Source organism: Chrysoperla carnea, chromosome 3 (genome assembly GCF_905475395.1).
Source record: "Chrysoperla carnea chromosome 3, inChrCarn1.1, whole genome shotgun sequence".
Classification (NCBI taxonomy): domain Eukaryota; kingdom Metazoa; phylum Arthropoda; class Insecta; order Neuroptera; family Chrysopidae; genus Chrysoperla; species Chrysoperla carnea.
This window is the reverse complement of record NC_058339.1, coordinates 24,872,827-24,887,964: the sequence shown is the minus strand read 5'-3', so window position 1 is coordinate 24,887,964 and position 15,138 is coordinate 24,872,827. Positions and strand designations below refer to the sequence as shown.

Here is a 15,138-nt window from a genome sequence, read left to right as displayed (position 1 = left end):
CGATTAAATTTTTTAAAATTGTTTCATAATTTGACTGAAACTAAAAATACAAATCTACTAAATATTTTTACACAAATTAAAAGTTTCTCATTCATGGTCTTTACCCTGTATATAGAGTATTTGTGGCGTTAACATCACAAAATTTATAATTTTATTTATAATAAAAGTCACAAACTTTATTAATTATTATTTGTTAATAAAAAAAATCAAAGTGGATATCACCGTTTTAATAGCAACAAATTAAATTCATTGAACTGAAGAAATTGCAAAATTAACCGTAATAAATTTATTCTTTTAAAGAAATAATAATGTCTTGCATAGTTTCTACACATACATATACATATATATATATAATAACAAAAAAAATGGTGTAATTATGTAAAAAATTCACCATGCCTAATAATTAATTGTAAATAAATACTTGCCGACAATTTATATAATTTTTTTCTCTTTAATAAAAATAATGCAATGCTTAATGAGTAACTATAAATGCGTAGTACAGTAGTAAATTGACCATAGTTTTTTTTTATACTTTCTGTATACCGGAAGGCTCATAAATATGAAAAATTCTAATATCAGCCTAAATAAGGTTCATTTAATTTAGCAATAGTAATTAAATATTATGAGTTTGGAACAAAACAATAAAAGGGATTATCTCGTTAAATCAAAATTATAATGATCTGCGCTCCCACAAATTGACCGGGGGTTAAAAATGAAACAATTTACTTGCAATAAATATCAAGATCAGTTTGTATATTTTTCATAAATCAATAAAATCATTTAAGATTGCTTAGAATTAATAAACAAATAGTGTTTTCCAATGTTCAATATCTCTTTTTTACGGAGGCAGATTAGTCATAGGTTTCATGACCTCACGAGTTTGTGAAAAAATTTACACCTGTTCAACGTATTCGTTGTGTACGTAGTTATGGTAGGGACAATAAAATCGATGGCAGCGCTTCCGGAGAAAAATTTTGGCGACAAAGGACGCTGTTATGACTAATTTAAAATTATTGAAAAACACTTATTAATTAATTAAACTTAATGCATTAAAAAATGTGAAAATAAGAAATCAAATTGCACAAATATTATTTTTCAAATGTAAATTATCATAATTATTTATTTAAATTTGTGAGACTTGCTGTTATTGGATATTGAAGCAGTAATATAAGTAATTTAAAGATATTGGTGATTTCCTATATATATATATATATATATGATTTGTTAATCAAAAACTGATCAATTTCAATCATTTGTGACATTTGTAAGTTATGGTGAACGAACGCGCTATTATAACTTTAGATGTTTATGTGCATAAAACCCACGGATTAAAAAAAAACTAAAAAAAGAATTTTTTTAATGAAATTTTAAACAAAAGTTAACGCCTGTGTGATAAGATACACAGGCGTACCTATGTGGGCTTATTTTTTTAAAATTTGTATATGTTAAAATTAACTTCCTTGTTTCAAATGTTTATATCGACTATAAATTTTTTCAGTAACATATAAGTGTATGTAATGTTAATTTTGTTACTTTATTTATATATATCTGTTAACTTTGAAGGCTAAAACAGCCTACACCCTAATTGTTTGCGAAATTGGAAGAAATTAAGTAGCCTATCTATAGTGAATTATAATAATCATAGGGCTCTTGTGTGCAGCCAAAGGTGTATATGGTATTTTTTTTATAAACAACTAGCTGACCCGGCGAACTTTGTTCCGCCTTAATGGCAATAAATAAGTAGTTTTTTTTTTTTTTTTTTTAAATTGGAAAAAATACAAAAAAAAATTAAATACCTACATTAATCATTCATAATTATTTCTGTATTTTAGTACATAGGTTGCTCTTCAATTAAGTACCTTGTGATACACGACATTTTTTGTTTTATTATCAGGCGCCAAAACAAACAACGCAGATGGTCTTCCGACCCGTGAACATGCCACGTATAATTGACCATGGGAAAAACATTAATGTTCTAAAAAAAAAAAGTATCCTATGTCCTTCTCCTGGCTCTAAACTACCTCCCTGCCAATTGTCAGCTAAATCGGTTCAGCCGTTCTTCAGTTATAAGTGGAGTAACTAACACGACTTTCTTTTATATATATAGATTATTACAGCACATACAAAAGGCAGCAAAACTAGTTTTTATGATTATCAATTTTTTATTATTAATTCCGTGCTATATTGAATGGTCAATAAATATACAAAAATTACGTCCTACCTCTAATTGCCAATATGGTGGTAGATAGTCTTTAACCTCGTATCAATAAGAGATATACCTCGTATCAATAAGAGCGGTACCTATTCACGAGTAATGGTAGTTGTGAAATTGGAAATTTTCCTTTCACATTATGGTGGAAGCGATAGGAAGTGGTGTAATAAAAGCGTTCCAGGTAAAACTGCGAAAAAAAGACTAAAAAATTTCTGCTCGTAATAAGGAATATTCATCTATTTTTTTAATATTTTTAATTCATTGTTTACACCTGAATAAATACTGTTTAAAAATGCTGTAATTAAGTGTAAAAAAATATTTAAAATAGAGAATAACTTTGAGATGTTTAAACGCAGTCGTTTTGGCACTCTCTGTTGATGACGTATTAATATGTGACCTGTCAGTTGTTGACAGTTCAATATACTGCTTACTACAAGTGTAATACTCACGTATATAGTAACTATAGTATATATCCATGGTAATACCATGTAATATAAGTAATTAATTCCATACAGTATGTCCATAAGTCTGACAAGCTACATACTATGACGTGACGCTCGTTTTAAAATTTGGATTTTCGTTTTAGAAATTTGAATTTCTCTCACTAAATTTGTACTTTTATCAATTAATTTTAAGTAATTAAAAAGATATTAATTACTAAAATAATGGTTTAGTTCAAATGCTCAGCCAATAAAGTTACGGAAAAAAATATTTGAACCAAATTTAAATTTCATGAATATTCCCTATTTTCGGTTTATATGGTACTTACTATTGGAACAAAGAAGAAAATCAATTCTATGTACTATTGAGATTTTTATCTCTTGATATAAATGCAGCTGCTTTTTATAAAAAAAATATTAAATATTATTATTAACACGATAAATATTATAATTTCGCGATGTGTTGTGGTATTATTTTATCTTACAAGCAGCTAATAGAGGTATCTTCTCTTTTAGTACTTATATAGTATTCACGGACCCACGTTATTACTGTGATGTGTGTTGGAGGCGAGGCAAGTGTACGCTGACCATGCAGGGTCATTGAATTTGTCGCCGTTTATAGTACGTAAACTCATATAAGCATGACCATAAAACTTGTATTCATTTGTTAATACCAACTTTTAAAAAAATTTTGGTTTTTTTCTTGCTTGTTTGTTTTTGTTGAGAAAGAAATTCACTTATGTGGGTATCGTAACATTGTTACGAATTAATAAGATGATAAAACATATAAGAACGCAGCCACCATATTTGGATTAAGATATTATATTATTTACAATGTTACAAAACATGGATTAATGTAACTTCTGTTCTCCAAAAGTAATTGACATTAAAGATATAAATTACGCTATAACCAAAGATACCGTGTTTTCCATACATACACTCTGTGTCACAAAAAAATGCACGTGTTGTACCATTCTAAGTGTAATAACAATAACATTATATGTGAATCACATGTAATGTTATAGTAATTTAGAATGGTTTAAGTTTGACGTATTTTGACTTAACATGAAATATTTTAAACAGCGTCGAATTGATAATTTCTACATTGTATAAAACAAAGTTGCTGTCCGCTGCCTGTCGCTATGTATGCTTAGATCTTTAAAACTACGCAACGGATTTCGATGCGGTTTTTTCTATATAGATAGAGTGATTCAAGAGGAAGGTTTAAATGTATAATACATGCATAATATCGTAGAGAAAATATTTTTGTATATTAAGACAAACTTAGTATCAGCATTGTACTCGTGCGAAGCCAAGGTGGGTCGCTAGTATGAGATAAAAGAAAGGATTAGAAAAAATGCTCTTTATTTGAAAAGCAGTAGTTATAAATATTGCAAGTGTTTTATCTACGAAATTAAGCAGACTTTTAAAGGGAGATAAAATTTGTTAGTTAAAAATGTTTTTCATCAGATTTTCTGGTTTTGCACAAGTAGAAAACTATCACGGTATCTTTAGATCTTTTTATACTACTTGCACAGAGAGGAACGACAAGTTCTTTAAGGTAATGTGACCAATGATGACCTGATCTTACTCATCTGAGCATGAGTAAAAACTATCACATATAGAAAAGTAACCCCACTTATACACAAATACGCCACCGTTTAACGCTGGGTTTAAGGTTTTGCTTTATAACTTCAAAGTGATTTTATACGTTTGGTTGAGAATATAGAAAAATATTTTGACCTTTCGATCAATTAGCCGCCTAAGGTCATGGCCCATATCGCCCAATATATAAATCCAGGCCTGGTTCAAAACAATAGTTATTTAAACATGCAATTATAACTTTACGGTATGCATCTAAAAAAGTTTGTAATTCACATACAGTAGCAAAACATAATTAAACCATGAGGTTACTAATATAAGGTTTTACTAAATGTTTTTTTTTCAAACATAATTTAACTATTATTTTAGACGACCAGACAAATAAAAGTTTACCTCAAGGCGTCCAATAAAATCTTATTTATCTACCTATAATGATAATAAGTGTGTTTTTACTGTTTAGTACTACTTTGGCGAGTATTAATGAAGATGTATACCAAGTATAATAGATTCTTACATGATAATTTTGGCAATCATATACTTAATCGGCAAAAATTATAGAAATTAGAAAATCAAAACTGCGTTATGCGTGCTACTTTGGTTAGTGATTCACTATTAGTGAATGTATTGTATTAAATTTTGTTTTTGATGAAAGTTCAGTATTTTCGAAATTTTAGTGGTCAATCCTGTCTTTTAAAATGGGAATATTCAATCTTGACCTTTGACGGTAATTCAACTTTAACCTACAAGATCTTTAAATAATGTTATAATAAATAACTGCTAACCGACGTTAACAGAATAAAATTTTATAAAAAAGAATAAGGAAGTTACATGTTTTAATTATTATTATTATTTATAAATTACGAGCAGATACCTACCCGCTTTGCTGGGCAATTTCTCCTTTTTAAAACAAAGACTATCACGTTATAGTCCTATAATTTTTTGGGGCGGATAACATGAACGCTGACAGAGGTTGATAAAGAAAGATTAAGAAGTTTCAAAAGAAAGGTCATCAGAAAGATATATGGAGGCGTCAAAGTAGGGGACGAATGAAGAATCCAATACATCTCAAAAATTGACGACATTACAAAAACAAGACATTGTTTGTTTCATCAAGTCACAAAGATTACAGTGGTTTGGACACATTCAACGCATGGACGACTCCCGGATGCCAAAAAAAAGTATTCAATGCTAAAATGTACAACACGAGACGAGTAGGGAGATCCAAACTCAGATGGATGGACGATGTCACGGATGATCACAAAATCATGAATGTCGTAGGATGGGGTTTAAGTCAAAAGATAGGACGCAATGGAGATCGATTGTTGAGGAGGCCAAGGCCCACACAGGGCTGTAGCGCCGTTTGATCAATATTATCTACTAGTATGCAGAGTAAATAAAAACGAATAAAAACTTTGAAGTACTTTATATCCAATAATTTTAGAATTAAAAAAAAAGCAAATGAAACAGAACTAGTAATAACTCATTTATTAAAATTTTTAAGAAAGTTAAATATTGATATACCTAATATATTAAAAACTGTAATTACTGTTGACCTTATAACTTTCAATCATTTATTAAAAAAACAAATTGATTTTTTTTAAATAAAATTTATATGAATCATTTAAATACCAAAAAAAAAAAATTATTTAGTTAAAATTTAATATGCAAATTAAAAAAAATTTTTTCTCAAAAGATAATAAGACGCAATTGAATGGTTTAAATGTTGAAGTAAAGAAATTTTAATCAGACTTTTATTAAAAATCAGATGATATTAATTTTAAGGCGTGCACGGTTGTTTAAAGGTCTAAAAAGTTACGACCTTTGTTAAATTTAATTAAAATTTTTGGATTTTCCTTATTAAAGTAGAAAGTTATTAAAATAATTTTAATCATTTATATCAAATGGAAATTTTATTTAAAAGAAATTAATTGGGGCTTAATTTTAATTTACAATGTCAATGGTAACAAATCAAAATTTAAAATAAGACAGACATGCAATGGCGATTCGAAAGTTTTCTATTAAATATAATGATTTAAAAAAAATACTAATATAAGAAAATAAAATTAAAAAACTATAAATTTTTTTGTAGTCATCGGAAGGAGTGGCAAAATATTTTATTATTTACTTTATTTCCTCTTCTGATGTTTGTTTAAAAGAAACACCAAAATTGAATTGGATTTGCGCAATCAAAATATCTACAAATATCACTACAAATTAAGCTAAACAAGTGAAAACAAACAATTGACTGGGTAAATTTTTCAAATACCTTGTATAGAAAGTGTTGAAAATCAGTGCTTGCATTACTTTTTTTATAAATTAGAAGATTTTAAAAAACCAATACAATTATGGCGGTCTTTCATCTAACTTTTTGCGAGAATGTTTCACACGACCATTAGTTGCAGCTACCTGCAAATTTTCAACTCTCTATCATTTATAGTTTTGGAGAAAATGGACACCAAAGTTTTGTCCATAATTTGCTTTCTCACAGATAAACAGTGACGTTAACGAAAAAATGCTTCAAACAAAAGTTGTTTAATTTTTTTAAGGAACATTTGTTACATTTAAGCTTTCTTTCTATCTCTAAAGGTTTACAAGGAGGATCTTACAGACCCAAGACCCATTTGGCCTATGTTGCTAATTTACGAACTCGATCTTGATTTTTATTTTTGATATCTTTTTTCATTTTTGAGTTATCGCGTTGTCAGCAGTGGCGGATTAAGTATTTTGCCGCCCTAGGCCCTGTCTGATTAGCCGCCCTTTTTAAAAGATGAAATTTTATTTTTTTGAATCCGTTTATATTATTTATCCGTTTATAATACTTATATCAATTCATATATGAAACACCAGAATCATTGAAAATAAAATAAGAAAACATTGTGCAATTCTAGAAGCGGCTTACATGTAAGATTAATTTTACTAAAGATACAAAAAATCAACAGAGCTTTGAAAATTCTTCAAAAAAAGCTTATCAATATTCAATTATTTCTGTTATAAAACATTTTTTATCAGTATTGCACTCACAAATAAAAAAGTTAATCAGAAAATAAATTCCATTCTATTTCATAGAAATTTATTTGTAAATTTATATAAAAAAAATTCGAATAGATCCTTAAAATGTATTGTCGTTACATTATATCAGATTTAAAATTTTGACATTCTGAAAAATTTGCCGCCCCCCCCAAATTGAGCCGCCCTAGGCCCGGGCCTCACGGGTCTAGGCGGTAATCCATCACTGGTTGTCAGACAGACGTACAGACGGATAGACGGACAACCGGGAATTGACTAATTCGGTGATTTTAGGTACACCTATACCAAACTTTTGTTCGTGGCATCAATATTTTTAGGCGTTACAAACTTTTTTGCCTAAGCAAAAATTAATTTTTTATTAACAAATAGAAACATTTGTACCACTAACTCATGCCTTACTTATGATATTCGACACCTAAGAAACGCATTCCATGAGGTTTTCAGCAGAATGCAAGCGATTTCTTTCATTTTCCTTAGTAGCAAATTTTTGAAACATCTTTTACTGTACTATTAGTAGAATACCGGCATAAAAATCTAACTAATCTAACTAAACTATTGCAGAGATATAAAGTCAATAAAGTGTTAAAACAAACTTTAAAGACAAACAATAATTATGAAATCGTAACAACAAAGTAATTATAAAATTCTTTTAAAAAAAAATCACAAATATTTCAACTAATGTGTTGTGTACCGTTGCTATTAAAACACCATCGCATTGTGTTGTTTGTATTTAAAATAATCAAAAGTGATCGCGTCAATTTCTAGTATACCTAACAGAAGAAAACCTTGTTCGCCCAAGCAGAACACCCACTGAACCACGGGGATGCCGCCAGCTATTTATAATAAACACTATGGTTGCTTATTATAAACTACAGGTTGACATAAAATTGTGAAACTTGAATATCGTAAGGAACCGAAAAGTATATTATGAAGTCGAATCGAAAATCGAAAAACATAAATACAGTAATAGCCCGATTTACGCTGCGTTTAAATGATTTTTTTTGGAACTATGTTCCTTATCGCACGTTATTCTTCTGATTTGTTTGGTTGGGAGGTAAAACCAAAAACCGACTATTTTCATCTAGGCTGCCTAGGAAACTAAAACTTTTTCAATCGATTCCGCATGAAATGAACTTTCAGAAAATTCAAAAATATAAAAGAAAAATGCAAGATTATAACTTTTTCAATCGATTCCGCTTGAAATGAACTTTGAGAAAAAGCAAAAATATAAAAGAAAAATGCAAGAATATATAGAAAATAAAAAATTAGTTGTGATAGTTATCAGAAGTTAAAGATAACAAAGATAATTTAAAGTAAGTACAATGAAATTTTTATGTTATGTCATAATAAAAACCCCAAAACAATCGTAATGTACGCACATATTGGGTTGACTTCTAAATCAGAAGTATGTCTTTTCTAAACTAATATTACAATTAATTGATGCAGTAAAAACTAAAAGTAGCTATAAAATTCAATTATTAAAATCAAACAAGTATTTACCTTTTAAAAATAACTCTATTACAAACGATAAATTTTAAGCAGTTATTTTTTTGTTGCCCGAGATATTCGGAGGCTTTTAAACTTACAATTAATGTTCACTCCGTATATATTGACGACAATAATAAGATATAGGTAGAAACAACAAAATGTGGCGAACCAGTTTTATGTTTTGAAATAAATGCTCTTATTTATGGTTGATTGTGTTACTATAAATATATAATCATACGCTAAGGTTGTTTTTAATGAACATAGATACTCTAAACTGATTTTTTACTCGACTACCAAGGAAGGGTTATGTTTTTCGCGCATATCTTATATGTACACTCATATATAAATGCAAATTTGTTTGTAAATTTCTTCGTTATCTCGTATCTTCCAAAAGGCTGGATGGAAAGTGTTCTTCTTAGATTGGTGGTCAAAACAAGATTTTGGGCGAGAAATGGTAATACGTGAATAAAAAAAATTAACCAAACCATCAAAATAAACTGAGTTAATTGTTGAAATACCATGCATTAACAGTGTTCAGTGTTGATTACTCTATCACAAAATTCTGGGGTCGCGAGAGGTAAAAATACAATTTAACAGAAAATGTTTTTTAACTTGTAAAATTATTGTTATAAAGATAAAATAACAATTATCGTAGATAAATATATCATAAAATCTTCTAGTTCGGAAAGATTGTTTGTACCTGCATTTCTATTAAGGGTATTATAATAACTTGAATAACATTTACTATGAATTATGAAATGTTATTGGAATTAATAAAAAATATAAATTTATTTTTGTCAATCTCTAAAAGCCGAAATAATCCCGAGAAATAATTATCAACAAAATTTCGTTGAAGAGGTCTTACGTCCAGCAGTTTCAAACATTCCACCAAGATTTGATTTGTTATGCAATAAAAAACAGGCACATCCATCTCATTAAATTTTTAACTTATACTTTAATTTAATACTTACCACGCAACTACTTGAATATATTCGAGAGAATTAAGACGGTCAGAATCCACTTTTATTTTTGAAACTATAATAAATACAATTTTATAATTTTTTGTGCAATTTTTATTTTAGATTTTTGTATGTTTCAAAACGAATTCTAAACTTATATATTTTCATATGTATATTGTTACCTAATAAATAAATCATCAAAAAATATTAATTTATTTTTCTTTTATATTTGTATGGGGTCGTCAAGAAACTCGCAATCATAAATGGGGTCGTGAATTACAAAAGTTTAAGAAGCCCTGCTCTATCACATTAAACATACATTGATCCAATTGACCTATGTTGCTCATTTACGAACTTGACCTCACTTTTTATGTCCTGAGTACGCTGTAAAAATTTCAGCTTGATATATTTTTTCGTTTTTGAGTTATCGAGTTGACAGGACAGACAACCGAAAATGGATTAATTAGGTGATTTTATAAACACCTATACCAAAATTTTGTACGTAGCATCAATACTTTTAAGCGTTACAAACTTGGGACTAAACTTAGTATACCGTGCATATTATATATATGCACGGCATAAAAACAAGTCCAGTAGTTTACAGTCGGAACCCATTAAAATCTAGACCGACGCAAATAGTTTGTAAATTTCTTCGTTATCTCGTATCTTCCAAAAGGCTGGATGGAAAGTGTTCTTCTTAGATTGGTGGTCAAAACAAGATTTTGGGCGAGAAATGGTAATACGTGAATAAAAAAAATTAACCAAACCATCAAAATAAACTGAGTTAATTGTTGAAATACCATGCATTAACAGTGTTCAGTGTTGATTACTCTATCACATTAAACATACATTGATCCAATTGACCTATGTTGCTCATTTACGAACTTGACCTCACTTTTTATGTCCTGAGTACGCTGTAAAAATTTCAGCTTGATATATTTTTTCGTTTTTGAGTTATCGAGTTCACAGACGGAAGGACAGACAACCGAAAATGGATTAATTAGGTGATTTTATGAACACCTATACCAAAATTTTGTGCGTAGCATCAATATTTTTAAGCGTTACAAACTTGGGACTAAACTTAGTATACCGTGCATATTACATATATGCACGGTATAAAAACAAGCCCAATAGTTTACAGTCGGGACCCATTAAAATCTAGACCGACTCAAATAGTCCAAATAATGAGCCCCGCTTGTTAAAGTCGCTATGTAAACTACTATACTTGTTTTTTTTCTTTTCAGTTTTTATTTAACGCAGTCGGGTTGTTTTATTTTTTTAAATATTTTTTTTGTGATGTCTTTTTTTGTACCAAAGATAAATAAATAAATAAAATAAATTCTTTATTGTTTTTGTTGCTTCAGATTTTACTATTGAATGCATAAGAACTTATAGAATTTATTATATTTTTACTGTTTTAAAATGTGAATGACCAATGTCGTTTTTTTTACTTATAATTTGTTTAAATTATAACCTTATTAGGATAATAGTCATTTCTTCATGCTTTCAACACAAAAATCGTTTCAGATTGGCTTCTTTGTCTAACTTAAGGTTATCCTACCAAAACTGACAATTAAATTAAAGTTTGTCTTAGTTCTTAGTTAATTATATTTGTATACAAATTTGTATATAAATTCTCAAATTTTCTTTTTTCCTCGTGAAAGATTAAGTAAAAATGCGAAATTTCTTATGAAGTGAAGACATTTGTATATGTAAACTCTGTAATTTTGGTGGTGAAAAGGGGATGATAGTTTGTATGAAAATTCGTCATTTTTGAATTAACTACCGATTTTAAAACTTATTTCAACTATAATAATGTTTGGATCGATTTTAGTCCGTATCTCAAAAACTATTCGACAAGTCAATAAATGCACGAGATTTTTGTATTTTTTCGGTCAAAATTACCTTATATACTGAGTTTTATCGAAATTGAAGATATAAAAAAAATTTCGATTTTTTGTAATTTTTTTAAGGGCCCTTTGAAAAATCGAGAAAATCGGAAAAAAAAATTTGCTTTGGAATTAGCTGAAACTCGGTGGATGGGGTAATTTTGATCCAAAAAGTATACAAATCAGATTAATTTAATGATTGGATGCAGAGTTTCTGAGATATCGCAATATTTGAATCGATTTTAGTTGAATCCGTAGCTGAAAAACTTTTCGACCAGTCTACAAATGCACCCGATTTTTGTACTTTTTGGGTCAAAATTACCTTATATACTGAGTTTTATCGAAATTGGAAATAAAAAGGTTTAACACCCCTTTGAAAAAATTGAGAAAATCGGAAAAAAAAATTTGGTTAATTTTCAATTCATTTTGGATCGATGGTCTGTTAACAAGATGGTTTATTTTCGAAAAATTAACAATTGACTCAGATCTGAAGGCTTTGAAAAACATCTGGGATATTTTTTGTGTACGAAGCCACAGGCAACAAACATTTAAAATTTAAAAAAAAATAATTTTTTACAATTATAATTTATTTAATTATTATTAATAAATTCGTATACAAATTATCATTACAATAATTACATATTTATATTTATGATGCATAATTAATTATTATATTTTAAAAATATTTTATTGAATAAACATAAATTTTTAAAATGTGTATTACACAGTTAGACTACAATAACAAAACCGTTGTAATGTGTAGAAAGTATTTCCAACTTTCTTTTTGACTGTAAAACCGGCTTTAAATCGTTATTATTTATTTATTTTTTTTTTTTTTTTAGTTTAGTATGATTGTAAAAGACGTATGTTGGTTCTTATTTAATTTCCGCATATTAGCGCTTTGTACAGGGTGTTTATTGATCACTTAAGTTGGTTAAGTGACTTTTAGTGTTCTTATATGAATGCGAAAATGAAAATGCGATATTTAGACGTAACACGACGGAAATTATTTCAGAGGTGATTTTTTTCCGAATTTGAAGAATATTATTTATTTAAGACCACCATTAGTGGAAAAAAAATCTATAATGAAAAGCGGTTTTCCAGATGGTTAGGTTAGGTTAGGTTAGAGTGGCTGTCCTTGGGCGGGACACACTTAGATCATAGAGTCCGTTGTGATACCGGAAAGACTTGGCCCATCCCCGGCCACTACTCCTTGCTGTTTAAGAACAGCAGGAGAGCTTTGACGTCGATGGACTCCAGGTCGGAGAGGTCCTCAAAGAGACGCTGGCTCAAGTAAGTCCATCTCCTCATGACAAGAGCTGGGCAAGTTTTCCAGATAAGAATGATTAAATTTATAATTGAAGTTCAAGCACTGCAATTATACCCTTTACTCTATCGATTTGAAAGGATGTGTTATAGATATTCATATTCTACCAGCCCAGGGTAATTTTATTTTTCAAACATCCTGATAATTTTCCTAATTTACATTTTTCACACCCAGGTACATTGGAATAAGAAAAATTTCTATAGTCCTCCCATTAAAATGGTGAAAGAATTGCAAAATTTTCTTTAATTCTAACTTTTAAATACTGATGACGACTACATGATAGTCGAAGTACGTATTTATATAATACAAAATTGATATAGTAAATTGGGGGTAAAAGTTTGGTTATCCTCTTTAGTAGCATTAAAACCTTAAAATTGCAGCATACAATCCAATTTTTAGGGTTTAATGAATTTTTATAAAACTAACTCAATATTATTGTTACTGTGTCCTAAAGGGGATATATTTTAACAAAATACATATCACAGAAATGCTTATATTAACTCAATAATCACTTATCTTGTGTTGTGGTGACAATCTGTACTTTGTATAAAATTATTAGCAATAAAATTTTCCCACAATTTTTTTATTGCTATAAATCAATATCTTTGATATTATTGTTATAAAATGTTCTATTAATAAATAATTCATTTTTTGTTGTTTTTACTTTTTCCAGAGTGATGACGGATTACGAACGAATAAAACGCACCTGTGTGAAAAGAGGGGAACTGTGGGAAGATCCCGAGTTCCCCGCAACTCAAGCCTCGGTTTTCTATCATCAAACACCACCATTCCAATTTGTATGGAAACGACCAAAAGTAAGTAATTTTTTTCGCAAAATGTAACTTAACATAAAGCGGCTGTCTATTTTAAAATCGGCTATCAAACAAAGAGTTTTGCCAACTCAAATGTGTGAACCCCTAAAAAAAGATTTTATAATTTAAGCCCAAAACGGCTTGCATATCATTGCATGAAGATTGTCAGTCTTTCTTTAGATTTATACCATTGGCTTTAATGTTTTTTAAATTGTTTTAAACATATTATTATTATTCAAATATAATTCATAAAAAAAGAATATGTTCTTATAAATAAATAATTTATAATAAATTTATGTACGTACTATAACTTGACATTAAAATTATACCAAATATTATTACGGTTGGTTTGTCTTTATTTTATTTTACAACAAGGTTTACATACATAAATGAATACTTTTTGCATGGATTTGTGGAGTGTTTTCCATCAAGAGTAGTATAACTCGATACTTAAATTATAGATACAACTTATTTGTCTATGGGATATCATAAATAGTATATTACACATTTAGGAAGTAAACGTAAAAAATGTCTCAGATGTCATAAACATTGTCGCCCGAGACGAAGTTGAGATCTGCTTTACTTATTCCCATGGTGAGTATACTGTCTTTCTTCTTGACGGAGGTGAAAAGCGGCAATAAGCGACAACAACAGCGGGACAAAAGTTGAAACTTTCTGCTCGGAGAAGAGAAATAATATATACCACACCTAAGGAGCTTATCCACGGACGACAATGAACGTGATATCTGAGACATTCTTTACTTGCTGCCGTGGTGTGTATACTATTTTTCTCTCTGACAGAGGCGAAAAGCGACAACTTCGGAGGTGAGAAAATATTATTTTCATTTGTAAGCGTACTTTAGGGTAATTTATGTGATTTATTATTTACCAGCCAAATGTTATCCGCAGCTTCGTTAGGAATGGCGATTGAATTCATATTGGGGAAATCACTATGGTCTAAGAGACGGTATAAAGTCGATCTTCACTCATCTGAAAAACCAGATGAGATATACTTTTCATGAAATTTTGTTGATTTTTAAACCCTCCTTTCATAGTTTTTCTATCGAAAAGTGTTTATGGCTATTTTTAATTAAATTAATTTGAATCAATTTTTCCATGAACGGTTTTTTCTGGGGCAAACCTTTACCATTATTTACGTAATTAAATTATCTTTTCGTATAGTTATTAGTTACCCATATTGACTTACCGTTTCATATGGCATCCACCGATTTGTTAACCAGTCGAAATTTATATCAGAAGAAAGATAATTTAATTACGAAAATAATGATTTAGACTTTCCTGAAAAAAAACTTTCATGGAAAAATTGATTAAAACTATTTAAATTATAAATAGCCATGAATGGTTTTTGATAGAAAAACTAG

The 15,138-nt window shown here is 29.0% G+C and overlaps 1 protein-coding gene across 1 annotated transcript in view; it reads left to right on the top strand.

Annotated features, from left to right (window-relative positions):
• LOC123296692 (calpain-C) overlaps positions 1-15,138 on the top strand; it is a 62,792-nt gene that overhangs the window by 11,013 nt on the left and 36,641 nt on the right. The window contains exon 2 of the mRNA XM_044878280.1: positions 13,618-13,759. Coding sequence (XP_044734215.1) covers positions 13,622-13,759 — 138 coding nt within the window. The 5' untranslated portion in view covers positions 13,618-13,621. The remainder of the gene's footprint in view (positions 1-13,617; positions 13,760-15,138) is intronic.